The sequence below is a fragment of the Salvelinus fontinalis genome, chromosome 22 (genome assembly GCF_029448725.1).
Source record: "Salvelinus fontinalis isolate EN_2023a chromosome 22, ASM2944872v1, whole genome shotgun sequence".
Classification (NCBI taxonomy): Eukaryota; Metazoa; Chordata; class Actinopteri; order Salmoniformes; family Salmonidae; genus Salvelinus; species Salvelinus fontinalis.
The window spans coordinates 31121701-31145704 of record NC_074686.1 but is presented as its reverse complement, the minus strand read 5'-3'; the positions used below and the strand labels follow the sequence as shown (position 1 = coordinate 31145704).

Below are 24004 nucleotides of genomic sequence, written 5' to 3'. Positions count from 1 at the left end.
AGATGTGGGGTGAGCGGGTTGGGGGTGGAGGGGTATGCGTGGGGCTTGTTTGGGCGAGCTTGCTGGGCTGGCTCCCTGTGTGTGTGCGTGTGTCACCTTGCTGCTTGGCTCTGTGTGCATTATTCATGTTCCCTTCCAGGTGTCCAGGAGTCCCCTCTCCTCCTCTCCAGCACCCCAGCGCAGATCTTAAAAGATTTAGTGTCAGCAGCCCAGCATGTTTTCCCAGAACAGGTCTTAATGGAATCCACGTCTGGTGGGCGGTCGGGCGGGCCACGTCTCTCTCTCTATTTCTCTTTCTTCCTCTATTTAAAAGGCCCATGTAATATTTATGAAGTTATTTAGATTGGCTGCTGGTTGTGGCGGTGAAAAGTGTCCTGGTTATTGATTCATGGCATTTCCTGTCCTTCAGACACAGGACAGATTGTATTTGTGGGTTCAGAGAGGAGAGGACAGGAGAGGACAGGAGAGACAGGACTGGGCAGGTCTCAGACTTACCATGGCCTTCTCCATACCTATCTCCTGGATGCTGGTATCATTCTGTAGAGCGACGCGTAGAACTTTACTTTTTAAGGTAGTTTACGATTGAGCCAACATGCACAATGTCTACCATGAATCCTCTGTGAAGTAAATCCTAAGCTTTAGCTCATCGGGTTAACACAGTCTTGTGACCACAAACCAGTATGAATCATGTGATGTCAGTTTTGTCTGTTTGGAATTGAGTGATGTCATCAGCTGTTACCTGTGAGGTTGTTGTCCAGTCACTGTTGTTCCCTCCGAGGCTCTCTGCTGTGTGCTTGTGAACTCAGCAGGGTCTCAAACTGATTAGCAGTAACACATCCTTAAATAAATAAAGGTTAAATAAACACACACACACACAGTTACACACACAGTCCCACAGTCACACACAGTCTCACCTACCTGATTGTAGGTGTCCTGTGATGTGTTTGGACTGGTTAGTGAAATGCCACAGGGGATACTCCAGTCATCTCCTTAGTGAAGCAGCACTGTCAGCCAGAGGTACGGACACACACACAAACAGTGAGAGATGGAGTGAATGTCTTCTTGGTCTGCCTCCAAGTGAGAAATTGGCGTTGAAGAGGGAAGGAGCTTGTTGCTTTTAGAAGCTTGTTCTACTCTCCCTAATGATTAGCCAAATAAAATCCTATTTGTTCAATAAATGATCAGAGACCAAAGTATTTGAGTTCATAGACTGCTGCTGTGTGGATGAAAGCATACACACATTTTAGACAATACATTACATTTCCTCTTACTGAGTTCACTTAGTGCTTTATAGCTTACTTTCATCACTGGTGGGATCACTTCCAGTACACAGAAAAGAAGTTACTACTATTGACTAAAGAGTGAAACCCTGGCCAATGGAGATTCAGGCCTGGTTAGAATGAATTCTGCCACTGAGAAGGTCATCAATAGGTTTGATGCTAGAACTTCAGAGAATCTGAACATTCGCTTAAAGGAACGATCCTATTTGAAGTGACTAGTTAAATCCTGTGGTTTTAGCCAGTAAATCCTCTTACGGATGTTGTAACGGGTGAAGAGGATGAGACTAAAGGGGTAGAAGGAGTAAAAGGGTGGATAATGTACATTTTCTAAAGAGGTTTATCTTCCCACTTTGTCCCTATCTCTTCCTTCATCCGCTCTGATCTAAAGTGACTTGACAGGTGAAAGCAGTACGGTCTAATCCCATCCACTCCTATCACCAGAGTTTTTCCTGGCTGTTATTTTCCAAGGAACAACTCTGGGGTCGTAGTTATAGCCCACAACTATAGCGCCTGGGTATTCCCTGGTAAGGTCACACGGTGAGGACAACTCCTGGAGATCGATAATGAAGGAAAGAACACCACTTTACACTGTTGAGACGGATCCCATCTACAATGAGCGTAGTACCTCTTCCCTGTGCTGACAACAAGCAGCTATTTGAAAAGACAGCGAGCACATACACAAGCATGGGTTGTTTCCTACCGACTGCTAATGCAGTAAAATATTAAGTAAAAACTACTGTGTGCTCATTCCTCAGCTCTGACAAAATGCCTGATGTAGATTAGATGCATTGTAATGTTGAGATTGCTCCAACTTCTTTTTTTCTTCTTCAGAGCAGGAAATAGACTAGTTTTGGGGTGTGTGTGAGAGTGTGAGAGTGAGAGAGTGAGAGTGAGTGAGTGAGTGACAAGAAGAATCCGACTTTGTTTGTTCTGTCCGGGACAGCTGTTGGTATTAGACTGTAAGAGATGTGTGTTTATTTGCATACGTTACATTTCTCAATTCCTCTGTATTTGAGGATGGCTGTCGCATAATGAATAGATGTGAAGAACGATTTGAAATAATAATTGACCGAAATAAGTCTGATTTTGATTTGTCTGCTTCTTATTTCTGTGTTGGACAGGGCTGTGTGGTTTAGATGTGTGTATTTCTTCGTTCAGGAATCATTTTGTCTGTATTCGGGCACGGCTGTCAGATGTGGAACAATAGATGTTGGTTTTTCTCATGAGAATGATCTGATTTCTCTGCCTGTTTTTCTCATGAGAATGATCTGATTTCTCTGCCTGTTTTTCTCATGAGAATGATCTGATTTCTCTGCCTGTTTTTTTCTCATGAGAATGATCTTATTTCTTGTTAACAAACTATAGTTTTGGCAAGTCGGTAAGGACATCTACTTTGTGCATGACACAAGTCATTTTTCCCACAATTGTTTACAGACAGATTATTTCACTTATAAATCACTATCACAATTCCAGTGGGTCAGAAGTTTACATACACTAATTTGACTGTGCCTTTAAACAGCTTGGAAAATTCCAGAAAATGATGCCTTGGCTTTAGAAGCTTCTGATAGGCTAATTGACATAATTTGAGTCAATTGGAATTTTGGAGTCAATCAATCAATTGGAGTCAATTATTTATTTTATTTTACCTTTATTTAACTAGGCAAGTCAGTTAAGAACAAATTCTTATTTTCAATGACGTTTCTAGGAACAGTGGGTTAACTGCCTTGTTCAGGGGCAGAGCGACAGATTTTTACCATGTCAGCTCGGGGATTCAATCTTGCAACCTTTTGGTTACAAGTCCAACGCTCTAAACACTAGGCTACCTGCTGCACCCAAGGCCTACCTTCAAATCCAGTGCCTCTTTGCTTGACATCATGGGAAAATCAAAAGAAATCAGCCAAGACCTCCAGAATTCTTTTTATTGTAGACCTCCACAAGTCTGCTTCATCCTTGGGAGCAATTTCCAAACGCCTGAAGGTACCATCTTCATCTGTACAAACAATAGTACGCAAGTATAAACACCATGGAACCATACAGCCGTCATACGCGTTCTGTCTCCTAGAGATGAATGTACTTTGGTGCAAAAAGTGCAAATCAATCCCAGAACAACAGCAAAGGACCTTGTGAAGATGCTGGAGGAAACAGGTACAAAAGTATCTATATCCACAGTAAAACGATTCCTATATCGACATAACCTGAAAGGCCGCTCAGCAAGGAAGAAGCCACTGCTCCAAAAGCCAGACTACAGTTTGGAACTGCACATGGGGACAAAGATCGTACTTTTTGGAGAAATGTCCTCTGGTCTGATGAAACAAAAATAGAACTGTTTGGCCATGAGTAGGTGTGTGTCAAATTGACTATATATATATATATATATATATATAGTTGAAGTCGGAAGTTTACATACACTTAGGTTGGTGTCATTAAAACTCGTTTTTCAACCACTCCACAAATTTCTTGTTAACAAACTATAGTTTTGGCAAGTCGGTTAGGACATCCACCTTGTGCATGACACGTCATTTTTCCAACAATTGTCTACAGACAGATTATTTCACTTATAATTCACTGTATCACAATTCCAGTGGGTCAGAAGTTTACATACACTAAGTTGACTGTGCCTTTAAACAGCTTGGAAAATTGCAGAAAATGATGTCATGGCGTTAGAAGCTTCTGATAGGCTAATTTACATAATTTGAGTCATTTGGAGGTGTACCTGTGGATGTATTTCATGGCCTACCTTCAAACTCAGTGCCTCTTTGCTTGACATCATGGGAAAATCAAAAGAAATCAACCAAGACAATAGAAGAAAATTGTAGACCTCCCCAAGTCTGGTTCATCCTTGGGAGCAATTTCCAAACGCCGGAAGGTACCACGTTCATCTGTACAACCAATATTACGCAAGTATAAACACCATGGGACCACGCAGCCGTCATACCGCTCAGGAAGGAGACGCATTCTGTCTCCTAGAGATGAAAGTACTTTGGTGTGAAAAGTGCAAATCAATCCCAGAACAACAGCAAAGGACCTTGTGAAGATGCTGGAGGAAACAGGTACAAAAGTATCTATATCCACAGTAAAACGATTCCTATATCGACATAACCTGAAAGGCCGCTCAGCAAGGAAGAAGCCACTGCTCCAAAAGCCAGACTACAGTTTGGAACTGCACATGGGGACAAAGATCGTACTTTTTGGAGAAATGTCCTCTGGTCTGATGAAACAAAAATAGAACTGTTTGGCCATGAGTAGGTGTGTGTCAAATTGACTATATATATATATATATATATATATAGTTGAAGTCGGAAGTTTACATACACTTAGGTTGGTGTCATTAAAACTCGTTTTTCAACCACTCCACAAATTTCTTGTTAACAAACTATAGTTTTGGCAAGTCGGTTAGGACATCCACCTTGTGCATGACACGTCATTTTTCCAACAATTGTCTACAGACAGATTATTTCACTTATAATTCACTGTATCACAATTCCAGTGGGTCAGAAGTTTACATACACTAAGTTGACTGTGCCTTTAAACAGCTTGGAAAATTGCAGAAAATGATGTCATGGCGTTAGAAGCTTCTGATAGGCTAATTTACATAATTTGAGTCATTTGGAGGTGTACCTGTGGATGTATTTCATGGCCTACCTTCAAACTCAGTGCCTCTTTGCTTGACATCATGGGAAAATCAAAAGAAATCAACCAAGACAATAGAAGAAAATTGTAGACCTCCCCAAGTCTGGTTCATCTTTGAGAGCAATTTCCAAACGCCTGAAGGTACCACGTTCATCTGTACAACCAATATTACGCAAGTATAAACACCATGGGACCACGCAGCCATCATACCGCTCAGGAAGGAGACGCATTCTGTCTCCTAGAGATTAATGTACTTTGGTGCGAAAAGTGCAAATCAATCCCAGAACAACAGCAAAGGACCTTGTGAAGATGCTGGAGGAAACGGGTACAAAAGTATCTATATCCACAGTAAAACGAGTCCTATATCGACATAACCTGAAAGGCCGCTCAGCAAGGAAGAAGCCACTGCTCCAAAAGCCAGACTACAGTTTGCAACTGCACAAGGGGACAAAGATCGTACTTTTTGGAGAAATGTCCTCTGGTCTGATGAAACAAAAATAGAACTGTTTGGCCATAATAACCATCGTTATGTTTGGAGGAAAAAGGGGGAGGCTTGCAAGCCGAAGAACACCATCCCAACTGTGAAGCACGGGGGTGGCAGCATCATGTTGTGGGGGTGCTTTGCTACAGGAGGGACTGGTGCCCTTCACAAAATAGATGGCATCATGAGGGAGGAAAATTATGTGGATATATTGAAGCAACATCTCAAGACATCAGTCAGGAAGATAAAGCTTGGTTGCAAATGCATCTTCCAAATGGACATGACCCCAAGCATACTTCCAAAGTTGTGGAAAATGGTTAAGGACAACAAATTCAAGGTATTGGAGTGGCCATCTCAAAGCCCTGACCTCAATCCTATTGAAAATGTGTGTGAGCAAGGAGGTCTACAAACCTGACTCAGTAACACCAGCTCTGTCAGGAGGAATGGGCCAAAATTCACCCAACTTATTGTGGGAAGCTTGTGGAAGGCTACCCAAAACATTTGACCCAAGTTAAACAATTTAAAGACAATGCTGCCAAATACTAATTGAGTGTATGTAAACTTCTGACCCACAGGGAATGTGATGAAAGAAATAAAAGTTGAAAAATATTATTCTCTCCACTATTATTTTGACATTTCACATTCTTAATATAAAGTGGTGATCCTAACTGACCTAAGACAGGGACTTTTTACTATGATTAAATGTCTGTAATTGTGAAAAACGGAGTTTAAATGTATTTGGCTAAGGTGTATGTTAAATTCCGACTTCAACTGTATATTAGGGTGTGTGTGAGCTGTTGCAGGTCTCAGTCTCTGGTCTGTTGTTTTCACCACACTGGGTTACCTGCCAGCCCTGATATCTCTCCCTGTCCAGTCAGTCACCTTCTCGCCATCTAATACATCTTAACCCGTCTTGTAGACTCTTCTCCACGACGCACTACTGAAGAGTCCTGAAGAGTTACTACTCTACACCTTGCATCCAACCATGTGCTGTATGATAACTGATTAAGTCTTTCTTGACCACAACTGTGCTAAAATATTTAAATCCCGCTGTTTTAAAGTTCAATTTTCAAATGTAATTGCCAACATGGCAATAAATACAACTGATCTTACTCAACTGAGTTCTCACATTAAACGCAGCATTAAAAGCCAGTTCTGTTGATGACAAGGGGAATGTAAACTCAGCTGTTCACCATGGGTGAGTCCTAAATGAAACCCTATTCCCTTTGTAGTGCACTTCTTTTGACCAGGGCCCGTAGGGAGAAATGGTGCCCTATTGCTTTCATAGTGCACTACTTTTGACCCAGGGCCTTAAGGGCCCTGTTCATTTGAAGTACTATAAATAGGGAACAGGGTGCAACTTGGGACAAAAGTATCCTCCTGCCAGCGTGGACACTGACTGGCCCTGACACTGACTGGCCCTGAAAGGTGTTGCTGATGCTGCGTCTCACATACACACACGAATGCACACACACACACACCTTGCTCTCCCCTACACACACACACACACACTCCCCTTGTCGCAAGTGGACGTCCACGTAGGGCTGGGCGATATGGCCTAAAACTCATATCTGCGTTTTTCTTTTGCCGATTCACGATATATATCTATTTTCTGAATGTGTTCTCTAAATAAGCTTTGTTGTACAATTTAAAGATAAAATACACTGCATTTAAAACAGTCAGCAATAATCAAATGAATTCCAAGGTTGTGAAATTATATCTAGTTTGAATATATTTCTTCCACAACCATAAAACCCACTAATTATTTCATTATTTTATCAAAATAGTTGTACCTGCTTTTCTTTTTACAATAATCACTGATCTGGCTTTCAGGTCTGACTATAAAAATGCCCCTTTTGTTACAAATGTAACCAGAACCATACATAATGCACATTCACTAATAATGTAGCAGGCATTATAGAAAATGAACACTGGTTTCATAAACAATCTCTCAAGCACAAGCCCACGTGCTAGTGAGTAGCCAAATAATATTTATATTTTAAGTTTAAGCAACTTGGATCCAAGTATAATTTCACAAGCTCTGAATTCAGCTAAGGAAAAACAGTTGAAATGTTATGAACAGAACTTTATGTCCGTCTCCAACAAGTCAAGTGGCCTACCTTGTTTCTCAGAATGATTGCAAATTCCTTATATAATTGTTTTATGCTTTATGCTAAACAAGTAGTATAACAATCTTTATTTGACTAAAATGCTGCTAGCGATACGTGATACCGTTATGCGCTTGCGACAAACTGAGCATTCATTTTCCAGAATGAATGTTCATTGGTACATCCGTTTTAGTCGTGTCTGCTCTGCTCGAAATTTGAGGAGTTGAAACATAAACAGGGTAACTCCTCTATTACAGTAAAATAATGTCCCAATGCGTTTTGGTGTCCATATGGCCGATTCTGTTGGACCAAACCTCAAATGCAAATAGCAAGTTAACCGTTTGTCAGAGAGAAAGAAGTGATCTCTCATCTTTGTTGTTGTGAGTGGTAGGGGGAAGAGCTTGGGAGAAAGAGGCAAAGCGAGAGGTTTCACTCGCCATTATCTGTCAAATAAACCCAATGTGTTTCTATGTGCTTATTTTGAACCTAAGCTTGTCGCCTGCCTTCCCGCCATTGGGACAACGACTCCCATTGTTAGGGCGGAGACATGAGCATCTAGTCATGACATACAGATCTCTGGTGTAAATGGGAAGGTGCACAGCACAGAAAGAGCGAACGAAACGAGACCAAAAAGACAACATAAGAACAAGCGGACATAAACGCGTATAAAAAACAAAATATACAAAAAACATTGATTCTGCAAAACATTTGGAATATTGCGAAAAAAACAACATACATGGGTGTTGGTGTGTGCGAGAGAGAGCGAGAGAGAGGGAGCGAGCATAAATGTGGGTGTGAGAGAAGGTAAAAGACAGAGTGTGTGGGACCTGCAGGCAGAGAACCTTCCTGACATCTGTCTGAGCCCAGTGAGATTAAAGGGAGAGAGAAACAAGAGGAGGAACACAGAGAGGAGGAACACAGAGAGGAGTCACCTTGGAGCGAGGGAGGGAACCAGCATGACAAATAAACACTGAAAATGTGTCTTCCTCACTCCAATTACCACGCCAGCAGGTCTGGACGTAGGGCTGGGCAATATATTGAATGATTCCTTTCTACCCCCTCTTCCTCTCCTTTCTCTCTCCCTGTCTGTCACCTCTCCCCTCCGTGGTCACATCTGTGTGGCTCGTGTTTGCTCTGTCTGTTGAGCTCTAATTAGCTATGTCCAGACAGGCGTCAATGTTCTGAAGCCTTCGTGGCCCGCCTTTAAATCAAACAGAAGTCTCTGAGATTACAGCGACCTTTGACCTCCAGGGCCCAGACCACCCAGTCACAGCTGAGGATAGATAGGAGATGGGTTGTGGCATACATATATATATATACACACACACACAACCGTTCAAAAGTTTGGGGTCACTTAGAAATGTCCTTGTTTTTGAAAGAAAAGCTTCTTTTTTTGTCCGTTTAAATAACATAAAATTGATCAGAAATACAGTGTAGACATTGTTAATATTGTAAATGACTATTGTAGCTGGAAACGGCTGATTTAAAAAAAAAAAAAATGGAATATCTACATAGGCGTACAGAGGCACATTATCAGAAACCATCACTCCTGTGTTCCAATGGCACGTTGTGTTACCTAATCCAAGTCTATCATTTTAAAAGGCTAATAGAAAGCCCTTTTGCAATTACAGTTGAAGTCGGAAGTTTAGTCGGACTCGTTTTACTGTGGATATAGATACTTTTGTACCTGTTTCCTCCAGCATCTTCACAAGGTCCTTTGCTGTTGTTCTGGGATTGATTTGCACTTTTCACACCAAAGTACTTTCATCTCTAGGAGACAGAATGCGTCTCCTTCCTGAGCGGTATGACGGCTGCGTGGTCCCATGGTGTTTATACTTGCGTAATATTGGTTGTACAGATGAACGTGGTACCTTCCGGCGTTTGGAAATTGCTCCCAAGGATGAACCAGACTTGGGGAGGTCTACAATTTTCTTCTATGGTCTTGGTTGATTTCTTTTGATTTTCCCATGATGTCAAGCAAAGAGGCACTGAGTTTGAAGGTAGGCCTTGAAATACATCCACAGGTACACCTCCAATTGACTCAAATGATGTCAATTAGCCTATCAGAAGCTTCTAAAGCCATGACATAATTTTCTGCAATTTTCCAAGCTGTTTAAAGGCACAGTCAACTTAGTGTATGTAAACTTCTGACCCACTGGAATTGTGATTAAGTGAAATAATCTGTCTGTAAACAATTGTTGTAAAAATGACATGTGTCATGCACAAGGTAGATGTCCTAACCGACTTGTAGTACTGTGTTATGCAGTAATGTATTGGGCGTTACTGCTTATGGTAACACTGTGTTATGCAGTAATGTATTGGACGTTACTGCTTATGGTAACACTGTGTTATGCAGCAATGTGTTGGGTGTTACTGCTTATGGTAACACTGTGTTATGCAGTAATGTATTGGGCGTTACTGCTTATGGTAACACTGTGTTATGCAGTAATGTATTGGGCGTTACTGCTTATGGTAACACTGTGTTATGCAGTAATGTATTGGGCGTTACTGCTTATGGTAACACTGTGTTATGCAGTAATGTATTGGGCGTTACTGCTTATGGTAACACTGTGTTATGCAGTAATGTATTGGGCGTTACTGCTTATGGTAACACTGTGTTATGCAGTAATGTATTGGGCGTTACTGCTTATGGTAACACTGTGTTATGCAGTAATGTATTGGGCGTTACTGCTTATGGTAACACTGTGTTATGCAGTAATGTATTGGGCGTTACTGCTTATGGTAACACTGTGTTATGCAGTAATGTATTGGGCGTTACTGCTTATGGTAACACTGTGTTATGCAGTAATGTATTGGGCGTTACTGCTTATGGTAACACTGTGTTATGCAGTAATGTATTGGGCGTTACTGCTTATGGTAACACTGTGCTATACAGTAATGTATTTGTTCCATTCATTATGTTGTGACACACCCATTACAAATCTAAATGTATCAAGTGTTGTAAGAATTAAGACTTTGGGGTGTAACTTGTAACTTCAATACAAAGGTCATTACCAGTTCTTACATTAGCTGCTGACTTCCCTTGCAGGCCATATTCTCACTCTTAACAGAGTTAAGATCTTTTGTCACCATATCGCTTGTCACGTGTGTAGAATGGCCCAGATTTAATTCTTTATCTCTTCAATTATTTGTTCAGCGTGGGAGAATTGTTGGTTAGATTTAAATATTCAGATACCATTCAGGAGACATTACCCTAGTTGGAGAGTAACTGTATGAATAATACAAAGTGAAGAAAAAAATTACTTCTCTGCATGGGGATGGAAAGGTCAGGTTGTTCAGACACTATGAACATGTTATAACCATGTTCTGAACATGCCAGCAAATGTCACCTCAGGTGTGTCCATGCGCTGTTGGGGGTAGTGGGAGGGAGGATGTTACAGAACATAGAAAAGTATTGTGTAGAACATGTTTTTTGGGGGGGGGGATTGAATAGGATATCGTGTCGGCTCTATTCATTTTATTTCTATCTGCAATGTTCTGAACATTTCACATGACTGAATACACTCCAGGATGCATCACAAAGTAGAGAGCTCCAGGACTGCAGCTCTGCAGCCACCCTGTCCCAGTGTGTTGAGAGCAGAGGTCCAAAAGGCTTCTAACCCCAAGCCATAAGACTGCTGAACAGCTCATCAAAAAGCTACCCCATTTTTGTATTGTTTTTTTACACTGCTGCTACTCGCTGTTTATTATCTATGCATAGTCGCTTTACCCTTACCTACATAAAAAGTCCTAAAAGTTTCCTTGCTGATTTGAAATATTACAAAATCGAAATTTTCTTGTCTAAGGTGTTAGTCGCAATATCACTGAAGAATGTACAACACCTTCAGAAAGTATTCTCACACCCCTTGACTTTTTCAAAATGCTGTTGTTACAGCCTGAATTTAAATTGGATTCAATTGAGAGTTTTTTCTCTCGCTGGCCTACACACAATACCCCATAATGTAAAAGTGGAATTATGTTTTTCGAAATGTTTACAAATTTATTAAAAATAAAAATCGGAAAAGTATGTAACCCCTTTGTTATGGCAAGCCTAAATAAGTTCAGCAGTGAACATTTGCTTAACAAGTCACATAATAAGTTGCATGGACTCACTCTGTGTGCAACAATAGTGTTTAACATGAGTTTTGAATGACTACCTCAAACCTTGTACCACACACATACAATTATCTGTAAGGTCCCTCAGTCGAGCAGCGAATTTCAAACACAGATTCAACCACAAATACCAGGGAGGTTTTCCAATGCCTCGCAAAGAAGGGCACCTAAAGGTAGATGGTCAAAAACATTTGTTTTTTAAAAGCAGACATTGAATATTCCTTTGAGCATGGTGAATTTATTAAAATGTAAAGTTTTTTGGTTACATGATTCCATATGTGTTATTTCATAGTGTTGATGTCTTCACTATTATTCTACAATGTAGAACATTGTAAAAAGAAAGAAAAACCCTTGAATGAGTAGGTGTGTCCAAACTTTTGACTGGTACTGTATGTAAATTAAATATTTCTAAAAACATGTTTTCACTTTGTCGTTATAGGGTATTGTGTGTAGATGTGTGAGGGAAATATATACAGTATATTTAATCCATTTTAAATTCAGGCTGTAACTCAACAAAATGTGGAATAATTCAAGGAGTATGAATACTTTCTGAAGGCACTGTAGATGGATTGAGCTGAGAAACCAGATTTCACTCTCGGTGGGGAGTTTATGATGAATCCGGTAACCCAATAAACACACAGTGATTTCTCCCTCCCAGTGTATGTAATGCAGTCTAATGGAGTTTAATGGAGTTCCCTCAGGAAACAGTTAGATTAGCTCTCTGGCCACACCATTGGCTGAGGACAGGAGGGGAAACAAGGGAGGAAGAAGGATGAGAACAAGTGAGAAATGAGGAAGGAGGGAGAAACTAGGTAGAAGGAAGGAGCCATTCCCTTTAATCACCACATGAAACCTCCCATCAGAGTCGTGCAGTATTCAGAGCCTTCAACCTCTCACACAGCCTCCCATCAGAGTCGTGCAGTATTCAGAGCCTTCAACTTCTCACACAGCCTCCCATCAGTCGTGCAGTATTCAGAGCCTTCAACCTCTCACACAGCCTCCCATCAGAGTCGTGCCGTATTCAGAGCCTTCAACCTCTCACACAGCCTCCCATCAGAGTCGTGCAGTATTCAGAGCCTTCAACCTCTCACACAGCCTCCCATCTCTCACACAGCCTCCCATCAGAGTCGTGCAGTATTCAGAGCCTTCAACCTCTCACACAGTACAGGAGAATAACTCTTAGTCTCGTCTCTGTTGTAGATGCATGTGGAAATGTTAACAACAGAAAAGGCCCATAGTGTGTGTTCCACGTTCTGGATCATTGAGAACTTTCCCTGTGAACTGTGTCTGTAGGCAGGCAGACTAGGGAGCCCAAGAATAACCAGAATAGAAGGCTGCCATCTGGCACATGCAACCAGACAAATTGAACAGAGAGAGGGAAATGTGTAATGTTAACTGAACAAAAATATAAACGCAACAATTTCAACAATTGTTACAGTTTATATAAGGAAATTCAGTCAATTCAAATAAATTCATTAGGGGCCTCCCGAGTGGCACAGCAATATAAGGCACTGCATCTCAGTGCTAGAGGCGTCACTACAGACCCAGGCTGTATCACAGCGGTCTAAGGCACTGTATGTCAGTGCTAGAGGCGTCACTACAGATCCGGAGTCGATGCCAGGCTGTGTCGCAGCCGGCCGCGACCGGGAGACCCATGAGTTGGTGCATAATTGGCCCAGTGTCGTCCAGGTTAGGGAAGGGTTTGGCCAGCCGGGATGTTATTGTCTCATTGAGCTCTGGCGGTTCCTGTGGCAGGCCGGGCGCATTTACCCAAACACGGTCGCCAGCTAGACGGTGTTTCCTCCGACACATTGGTGCAGCTGGCTTCCGGGTTAAGCGAGCAGTGTGTCAAGAAGCAGTGCGACTTGGAGTTGCAGCGATGGGACAAGACAGTAACTACCAATTGGATATCACGAAATTGGGGTCAAAAAGGGGTAAAAAAAACAACTAATACAAATAAAAAGCATCATTAGACCCTAATCTATGGATTTCACATGGCTTGACAGGGGCTAATCAGGAAGAATTTTCCCCCCACAATAGGGCTTTATTACATACAGAAATACTCCTCAGTTTCATCAGCTGTTTTGGTGACTGGTCTCAGATGATACCGCAGGTGAAGAAGCCGGATGTAGAGGTCCTGGGCTGGCATGGTTACACGTGGTCTGCCAAATTCTCTAAAATGTACATTAATTTCTCTGGCAACCGCTCTGGTGGACATTCCTGCAGTCAGCATGCCAATTGCACGCTCCCTCGAAACTTGAGACATCTGTGGCATTGTGTTGTGACACAACTGCACATTTTAGAGTGGCCTTTCAAGTCCCAGCACAAGGTGCACCTGTGTAATGATCATACTGTTTAATCAGCTTCTTGATATGCCACACCTGTCAGGTGGATGGATTATCTTGGGAAATAAGAAATGCTCACTAACAGGGATGTAAACACATTTGTGCACACAATTTGAGAGAAATAAGCTTTTTGTGCATCTGGAAAATTTCGGGGATCTTTTATTTCATTAAAAAAAGTAACACAATAAAATAACAGTAACATAGCTATATAAAAGGGGGTACCGGTACCGAGTCAATGTGCTTGGGTACAGGTTAGTCGAGGTAATTTGAACATGCAGGTAGGGTTAAAGTGGCTATGCATAGATAATAAGCAGCGAGTAGCAGCAGTGTAAAAACAAAGGGGATCCATGTAAATAGTCCGGATGGCCATTTGATTAGTTGTTCAGCAGTCTTATGGCTTGGGGATAGAAGCTGTTAAGGAGCCTTTTGGACATAGACATGGCGCTCCGGTACCGCGCTCTCACACATGCATACACCCACTACTTAAACCTATACATGTCCAAACTGTGCAGGAATGAGTCAGCCATCCATGTGGGTATTGAAGTATGGCTGGAATGTGAGCCAAGCGTGTGTGCCCCCACCATCACTTTCATTCTATAATCAACTGGATGGAAGTGTCTTAGTTCATCATAAGGGGGCAACATGTGTATAGCTACTGTATATCTGGGCCCATGGGGAATCTCTGTACTGATGGCTCTTATACCACTGACTTTAGATTAGAGTGGTCCTTTGGGCCCTGGTCCAAAGTAGTGCACTTTTTGGGGAAAAGGGTGCCATTTGGGACGTAGTCCAGTTGAAGTTCATGTTCCCGGTACTCACATGGCAGTCTTAGACGCTGAAATTCAGGGATGCAACATCAGTGAATAAAAAATGAAAGACAAGTGAATCTAAAATACAAGTATGCAGATATAAAGCGTTGTGAAAAAATTCTATGGAACGGTGTTTGCTAATTGCCTCCGTGCCAGGCTAGCGGTTAGTTAGCCTTGGTTTGATAACCAGGGTTGATATGTCTTTGTTCTCATAACCTCAGGGATTATGTATGTATAGATTCTCATGCAAGAGATCTTCATTTAATTAAAGGCGGGTTCAGTCTCAGGTCTTTAAACCTCAGATCCCCTGATGGCGCCTTAAAACCTAAAAATGTAATGCCGAACTTGAGCATTTGCCAGCCGACCTGTAAATTGTTGCAAGATCTTTCGATAATTGCGTTTCCCACCTAAAATCCAAACATCCAGTGTCAAAGTCTCTTGTAGAGAGAACATCACATGTCAAACATGTCACAATTTATCTCTCAAACTCAAGGCTTACCATCCTTTCTCCTCTCTTTCTCTGTCCTTTCAGCCAGTGAGAAAGGTCATGACTTCCACCCCATGTTCTGACTGCACCCTCCTCTTCTCTCTAAAACACATGTTCTGACTGTACCCTCCTCTCCTCTCTAAAACACATGTTCTGACTGTACCCTCCTCTCTCTCTAAAACACATGTTCTGACTGTACCCTCCTCTCCTCTCTCTAAAACACATGTCCTGACTGTACCCTCCTCTCCTCTCTAAAACACATGTTCTGACTGTACCCTCCTCTCCTCTCTAAAACACATGTTCTGACTGTACCCTCCTCTCTCTAAAACACATGTTCTGACTGTACCCTCCTCTCTCTAAAACACATGTTCTGACTGTACCCTCCTCTCTCTCTCTAAAACACATGTTCTGACTGTACCCTCCTCTCCTCTCTCTAAAACACATGTCCTGACTGTACCCTCCTCTCCTCTCTAAAACACATGTTCTGACTGTACCCTCCTCTCTCTCTCTCTCTCTAAAACACATGTTCTGACTGTACCCTCCTCTCTCTCTCTAAAACACATGTTCTGACTGTACCCTCCTCTCTCTCTCTCTCTCTAAAACACATGTTCTGACTGTACCCTCCTCTCTCTCTCTCTCTCTAAAACACATGTTCTGACTGTACCCTCCTCTCTCTCTCTCTCTCTAAAACACATGTTCTGACTGTACCCTCCTCTCTCTCTCTCTCTCTAAAACACATGTTCTGACTGTACCCTCCTCTCTCTCTCTCTCTCTAAAACACATGTTCTGACTGTACCCTCCTCTCTCTCTCTAAAACACATGTTCTGACTGTACCCTCCTCTCTCTCTCTAAAACACATGTTCTGACTGTACCCTCCTCTCCTCTCTCTAAAACACATGTCCTGACTGTACCCTCCTCTCCTCTCTAAAACACATGTTCTGACTGTACCCTCCTCTCTCTCTCTCTCTCTAAAACACATGTTCTGACTGTACCCTCCTCTCTCTCTAAAACACATGTTCTGACTGTACCCTCCTCTCTCTAAAACACATGTTCTGACTGTACCCTCCTCTCTCTCTCTAAAACACATGTTCTGACTGTACCCTCCTCTCCTCTCTCTAAAACACATGTCCTGACTGTACCCTCCTCTCCTCTCTAAAACACATGTCCTGACTGTACCCTCCTCTCCTCTCTAAAACACATGTTCTGACTGTACCCTCCTCTCTCTCTCTCTAAAACACATGTTCTGACTGTACCCTCCTCTCTCTCTAAAACACATGTTCTGACTGTACCCTCCTCTCCTCTCTAAAACACATGTTCTGACTGTACCCTCCTCTCCTCTCTAAAACACATGTTCTGACTGTACCCTCCTCTCCTCTCTAAAACACATGTTCTGACTGTACCCTCCTCTCTCCTCTCTAAAACACATGTTCTGACTGTACCCTCCTCTCCTCTCTAAAACACATGTTCTGACTGTACCCTCCTCTCTCTCTAAAACACATGTTCTGACTGCACCCTCCTCTTCTCTCTAAAACACATGTTCTGACTGTACCCTCCTCTTCTCTCTAAAACACATGTTCTGACTGTACCCTCCTCTCTCTCTCTCTCTAAAACACATGTTCTGACTGTACCCTCCTCTCCTCTCTAAAACACATGTTCTGACTGTACCCTCCTCTTCTCTCTAAAACACATGTTCTGACTGTACCCTCCTCTCCTCTCTAAAACACATGTTCTGACTGTACCCTCCTCTCCTCTCTCTAAAACACATGTTCTGACTGTACCCTCCTCTCTCTCTAAAACACATGTTCTGACTGTACCCTCCTCTCTCTAAAACACATGTTCTGACTGTACCCTCCTCTCTCTCTCTAAAACACATGTTCTGACTGTACCCTCCTCTTCTCTCTAAAACACATGTTCTGACTGTACCCTCCTCTCTCTCTCTCTCTAAAACACATGTTCTGACTGTACCCTCCTCTCTCTCTAAAACACATGTTCTGACTGTACCCTCCTCTCCTCTCTCTAAAACACATGTTCTGACTGTACCCTCCTCTCTCTCTCTAAAACACATGTTCTGACTGTACCCTCCTCTCCTCTCTCTAAAACACATGTCCTGACTGTACCCTCCTCTCCTCTCTAAAACACATGTTCTGACTGTACCCTCCTCTCTCTCTAAAACACATGTTCTGACTGTACCCTCCTCTCCTCTCTCTAAAACACATGTTCTGACTGTACCCTCCTCTCCTCTCTCTAAAACACATGTTCTGACTGTACCCTCCTCTCCTCTCTAAAACACATGTTCTGACTGTACCCTCCTCTCCTCTCTAAAACACATGTCCTGACTGTACCCTCCTCTCTCCTCTCTAAAACACATGTTCTGACTGTACCCTCCTCTCTCTCTCTAAAACACATGTTCTGACTGTACCCTCCTCTCTCCTCTCTAAAACACATGTTCTGACTGTACCCTCCTCTCTCCTCTCTAAAACACATGTTCTGACTGTACCCTCCTCTCCTCTCTCTAAAACACATGTTCTGACTGTACCCTCCTCTCCTCTCTCTAAAACACATGTTCTGACTGTACCCTCCTCTCTCTCTCTCTCTAAAACACATGTTCTGACTGTACCCTCCTCTCCTCTCTCTAAAACACATGTTCTGACTGTACCCTCCTCTCTCTCTCTAAAACACATGTTCTGACTGTACCCTCCTCTCTCTCTAAAACACATGTTCTGACTGTACCCTCCTCTCCTCTCTAAAACACATGTTCTGACTGTACCCTCCTCTCCTCTCTCTAAAACACATGTTCTGACTGTACCCTCCTCTCCTCTCTCTAAAACACATGTCCTGACTGTACCCTCCTCTCCTCTCTCTAAAACACATGTTCTGACTGTACCCTCCTCTCCTCTCTCTAAAACACATGTCCTGACTGTACCCTCCTCTCTCTCTAAAACACATGTCCTGACTGTACCCTCCTCTCTCTAAAACACACGTTCTGACTGTACCCTCCTCTCCTCTCTAAAACACATGTTCTGACTGTACCCTCCTCTTCTCTCTAAAACACATGTTCTGACTGTACCCTCCTCTCCTCTCTCTAAAACACATGTCCTGACTGTACCCTCCTCTCCTCTCTAAAACACATGTTCTGACTGTACCCTCCTCTCTCTCTCTCTCTAAAACACATGTTCTGACTGTACCCTCCTCTCCTCTCTAAAACACATGTCCTGACTGTACCCTCCTCTCTCTCTAAAACACACGTTCTGACTGTACCCTCCTCTCCTCTCTCTAAAACACATGTTCTGACTGTACCCTCCTCTCTCTCTAAAACACATGTTCTGACTGTACCCTCCTCTCCTCTCTAAAACACATGTTCTGACTGTACCCTCCTCTCTCTCTCTAAAACACATGTTCTGACTGTACCCTCCTCTCCTCTCTCTAAAACACATGTTCTGACTGTACCCTCCTCTCCTCTCTAAAACACATGTCCTGACTGTACCCTCCTCTCTCTCTCTCTAAAACACATGTTCTGACTGTACCCTCCTCTCCTCTCTAAAACACATGTTCTGACTGTACCCTCCTCTCTCTCTAAAACACATGTTCTGACTGTACCCTCCTCTCCTCTCTCTAAAACACATGTTCTGACTGTACCCTCCTCTCCTCTCTAAAACACATGTCCTGACTGTACCCTCCTCTCTCTCTCTCTAAAACACATGTTCTGACTGTACCCTCCTCTCCTCTCTAAAACACATGTTCTGACTGTACCCTCCTCTCTCTCTAAAACACATGTTCTGACTGTACCCTCCTCTCTCTCTAAAACACATGTTCTGACTGTACCCTCCTCTCCTCTCTAAAACACATGTTCTGACTGTACCCTCCTCTCCTCTCTAAAACACATGTTCTGACTGTACCCTCCTCTCCTCTCTCTAAAACACATGTTCTGACTGTACCCTCCTCTCTCTCTAAAACACATGTTCTGACTGTACCCTCCTCTCCTCTCTCTAAAACACATGTTCTGACTGTACCCTCCTCTCCTCTCTAAAACACATGTTCTGACTGTACCCTCCTCTCTCCTCTCTAAAACACATGTTCTGACTGTACCCTCCTCTCCTCTCTCTAAAACACATGTTCTGACTGTACCCTCCTCTCTCTCTCTAAAACACATGTTCTGACTGTACCCTCCTCTCCTCTCTCTAAAACACATGTCCTGACTGTACCCTCCTCTCCTCTCTAAAACACATGTTCTGACTGTACCCTCCTCTCTCTCTCTCTAAAACACATGTTCTGACTGTACCCTCCTCTCCTCTCTAAAACACATGTTCTGACTGTACCCTCCTCTCCTCTCTCTAAAACACATGTTCTGACTGTACCCTCCTCTCCTCTCTCTAAAACACATGTTCTGACTGTACCCTCCTCTCCTCTCTCTAAAACACATGTTCTGACTGTACCCTCCTCTCCTCTCTAAAACACATGTTCTGACTGTACCCTCCTCTCTCTCTCTCTCTAAAACACATGTTCTGACTGTACCCTCCTCTCCTCTCTAAAACACATGTTCTGACTGTACCCTCCTCTCTCTCTCTCTCTAAAACACATGTCCTGACTGTACCCTCCTCTCTCTCTCTCTCTAAAACACATGTTCTGACTGTACCCTCCTCTCCTCTCTAAAACACATGTTCTGACTGTACCCTCCTCTCCTCTCTAAAACACATGTTCTGACTGTACCCTCCTCTCCTCTCTAAAACACATGTTCTGACTGTACCCTCCTCTCCTCTCTCTAAAACACATGTCCTGACTGTACCCTCCTCTCCTCTCTCTAAAACACATGTCCTGACTGTACCCTCCTCTCCTCTCTAAAACACATGTCCTGACTGTACCCTCCTCTCTCTCTAAAACACACGTTCTGACTGTACCCTCCTCTCCTCTCTAAAACACATGTTCTGACTGTACCCTCCTCTCTCTCTAAAACACATGTTCTGACTGTACCCTCCTCTCCTCTCTAAAACACATGTTCTGACTGTACCCTCCTCTCCTCTCTCTAAAACACATGTCCTGACTGTACCCTCCTCTCCTCTCTCTAAAACACATGTCCTGACTGTACCCTCCTCTCCTCTCTAAAACACATGTTCTGACTGTACCCTCCTCTCCTCTCTCTCTAAAACACATGTTCTGACTGTACCCTCCTCTCTCCTCTCTAAAACACATGTTCTGACTGTACCCTCCTCCTCTCTCTAAAACACATGTTCTGACTGTACCCTCCTCTCCTCTCTCTAAAACACATGTTCTGACTGTACCCTCCTCTCCTCTCTAAAACACATGTTCTGACTGTACCCTCCTCTCCTCTCTCTAAAACACATGTCCTGACTGTACCCTCCTCTCCTCTCTAAAACACATGTTCTGACTGTACCCTCCTCTCTCTCTAAAACACATGTTCTGACTGTACCCTCCTCTCTCTCTCTCTAAAACACATGTTCTGACTGTACCCTCCTCTCCTCTCTAAAACACATGTTCTGACTGTACCCTCCTCTCCTCTCTAAAACACATGTTCTGACTGTACCCTCCTCTCCTCTCTCTAAAACACATGTTCTGACTGTACCCTCCTCTCTCTCTAAAACACATGTTCTGACTGTACCCTCCTCTCCTCTCTAAAACACATGTTCTGACTGTACCCTCCTCTCCTCTCTCTAAAACACATGTTCTGACTGTACCCTCCTCTCCTCTCTCTAAAACACATGTTCTGACTGTACCCTCCTCTCCTCTCTCTAAAACACATGTTCTGACTGTACCCTCCTCTCCTCTCTAAAACACATGTTCTGACTGTACCCTCCTCTCTCCTCTCTAAAACACATGTTCTGACTGTACCCTCCTCTCTCCTCTCTAAAACACATGTTCTGACTGTACCCTCCTCTCTCCTCTCTAAAACACATGTTCTGACTGTACCCTCCTCTCTCTCTAAAACACATGTTCTGACTGTACCCTCCTCTCTCTCTCTCTCTAAAACACATGTTCTGACTGTACCCTCCTCTCCTCTCTAAAACACATGTCCTGACTGTACCCTCCTCTCCTCTCTCTAAAACACATGTTCTGACTGTACCCTCCTCTCTCTCTAAAACACATGTTCTGACTGTACCCTCCTCTCCTCTCTAAAACACATGTCCTGACTGTACCCTCCTCTCCTCTCTAAAACACATGTCCTGACTGTACCCTCCTCTCTCTCTCTCTCTAAAACACATGTTCTGACTGTACCCTCCTCTCCTCTCTCTAAAACACATGTTCTGACTGTACCCTCCTCTCTCTCTAAAACACATGTCCTGACTGTACCCTCCTCTCCTCTCTAAAACACATGTCCTGACTGTACCCTCCTCTCTCTCTAAAACACATGTCCTGACTGTACCCTCCTCTCCTCTCTAAAACACATGTCCTGACTGTACCCTCCTCTCTCCTCTCTAAAACACATGTCCTGACTGTACCCTCCTCTCCTCTCTCTAAAACACATGTCCTGACTGTACCCTCCTCTCTCTCTAAAACACATGTCCTGACTGTACCCTCCTCTCCTCTCTAAAACACATGTCCTGACTGTACCCTCCTCTCCTCTCTAAAACACATGTCCTGACTGTACCCTCCTCTCCTCTCTCTAAAACACATGTTCTGACTGTACCCTCCTCTCCTCTCTAAAACACATGTTCTGACTGTACCCTCCTCTCCTCTCTAAAACACATGTTCTGACTGTACCCTCCTCTCTCTCTAAAACACATGTTCTGACTGTACCCTCCTCTCCTCTCTCTAAAACACATGTTCTGACTGTACCCTCCTCTCCTCTCTAAAACACATGTTCTGACTGTACCCTCCTCTCCTCTCTAAAACACATGTCCTGACTGTACCCTCCTCTCCTCTCTCTAAAACACATGTTCTGACTGTACCCTCCTCTCCTCTCTAAAACACATGTTCTGACTGTACCCTCCTCTCTCTCTCTCTCTAAAACACATGTTCTGACTGTACCCTCCTCTCCTCTCTCTAAAACACATGTTCTGACTGTACCCTCCTCTCTCTCTAAAACACATGTTCTGACTGTACCCTCCTCTCCTCTCTCTAAAACACATGTTCTGACTGTACCCTCCTCTCCTCTCTCTCTAAAACACATGTTCTGACTGTACCCTCCTCTCCTCTCTCTAAAACACATGTTCTGACTGTACCCTCCTCTCCTCTCTAAAACACATGTTCTGACTGTACCCTCCTCTCCTCTCTAAAACACATGTTCTGACTGTACCCTCCTCTCCTCTCTAAAACACATGTTCTGACTGTACCCTCCTCTCCTCTCTCTAAAACACATGTTCTATCTGTACCCTCTTCTCCACCTCTGTCTTCGCAGCCAGTGAGAACTGTCATGATTTTCACCCCATGTTCTTCACCCACGACCGCTCCTTCGAAGAGTTCTTCTGCATCTGCATCCAGCTGCTCAACAAGACCTGGAAGGAGATGAGGGCCACCAGCGAAGACTTCAACAAGGTGAGGTTGGACTTTGTGTTTCAGTTACTAAAGTATGGCGCCTGCAATGTCAGGATCATGGGTTCGATTCCCGCCTGGGGCCACTAAAATGGCAAATGGTATTCATTTTCAAAGGGTAATACTTCTGCAGGGGTAGCTAACCCTCTTTCTGGAGAGCTACCCTGCTGCAGGATTATTCTCCGGACCATTCTACTAATCAGCTGCTCCTCACGACCTTGATTAGCTGAAACAGGTGTGTTTGTTTAGGGCTTGAACAAAATCCTGCAGATCCAGTAGGGCTTTCTTTCTTTTATGTGATTTGTCAGCTCGTACAGGAATGCTACTGTGGTGTATTATGTCTCATGTCAAGTGGTTTCCGGTCTGGACATTCAGTGCATTCGGAAAGTATTCAGACCCTTTAATAACACAATATTTGATATTCTTCAAAGTAGTCACTTTATTTGCCACGTGCGCCGAATACAACAAGTGTAGACTTTACCGTGAAATGCTTACTTACAAGCCCTTAACCAACAGTGCAGTTCAAGAAGAAGAAAATATTTACCAAGTAGACTAAAATAAAAAGTAATAATAAAAAGTAACACAATAAGAATAACAATAACGAGGCTAAATACAGGGGGCACCGGTACCGAGTCAGTGTGCAGGGGTACAGGCTAGTTGAGGTAATCTGTACATGTAGGTGGGGGCGAAGTGACTATGCATAGGTAACAAACTAACAGTGAGTAGCAGCAGTGTACAAGGGGGGGGGGGGGGTCAATGTAAATTGTCCGATAGCGATTTTTATGTATTGTTCAGCAGAATAATAGCTTGGGGGTAGAAGATTTTGAGGATCCTTTTGGTCCTAGACTTGGCGCTCCGGTACCGCTTGCCGTGCGGTAGCAGAGACACCAGTCTATAACTTGGGTGACTGGAGTCTCTGACAATTTTATGGGCTTTCCTCTGACACCGCCTATTATATAGGTCCTGGATGGCAGGAAGCTTGGCCCCAGTGATGTTCTGGGCCGTTCACACTACCCTCTGTAGCACCTTACGGTCAGATGCCGAGCAGTTGCCATACAAGGCGGTGATGCAACCGGTCAGGGTGCTCTCAATGGTGCAGATTTGCCAAATGGAGGGCGGGGGAGAGCTTTGTGTGGAGTAAAGGTGGTCTAGGATTTTTTTTTTTCTGGTTGAACATGTGACATGCTGGTAAAATTTGGGAAAACTGATTTAAGTTTACCTGCATTAAAGTCCCAGGCCACTAGGAGTGCTGCTTCTGGGTGAGCA

The 24004-nt window shown here is 43.3% G+C and overlaps 1 protein-coding gene across 6 annotated transcripts in view; it reads left to right on the top strand.

Moving 5' to 3' along the window:
* The window catches only part of LOC129820197 (engulfment and cell motility protein 1-like), a 167160-nt gene that overhangs the window by 87090 nt on the left and 56066 nt on the right, over nucleotides 1-24004 (top strand). For all 6 annotated transcript variants that reach the window (XM_055877191.1, XM_055877194.1, XM_055877192.1 and 3 more), the window contains one exon: nucleotides 22605-22741. In XM_055877191.1, the coding sequence (XP_055733166.1) occupies nucleotides 22605-22741 (137 nt within the window). The remainder of the gene's footprint in view (nucleotides 1-22604; nucleotides 22742-24004) is intronic.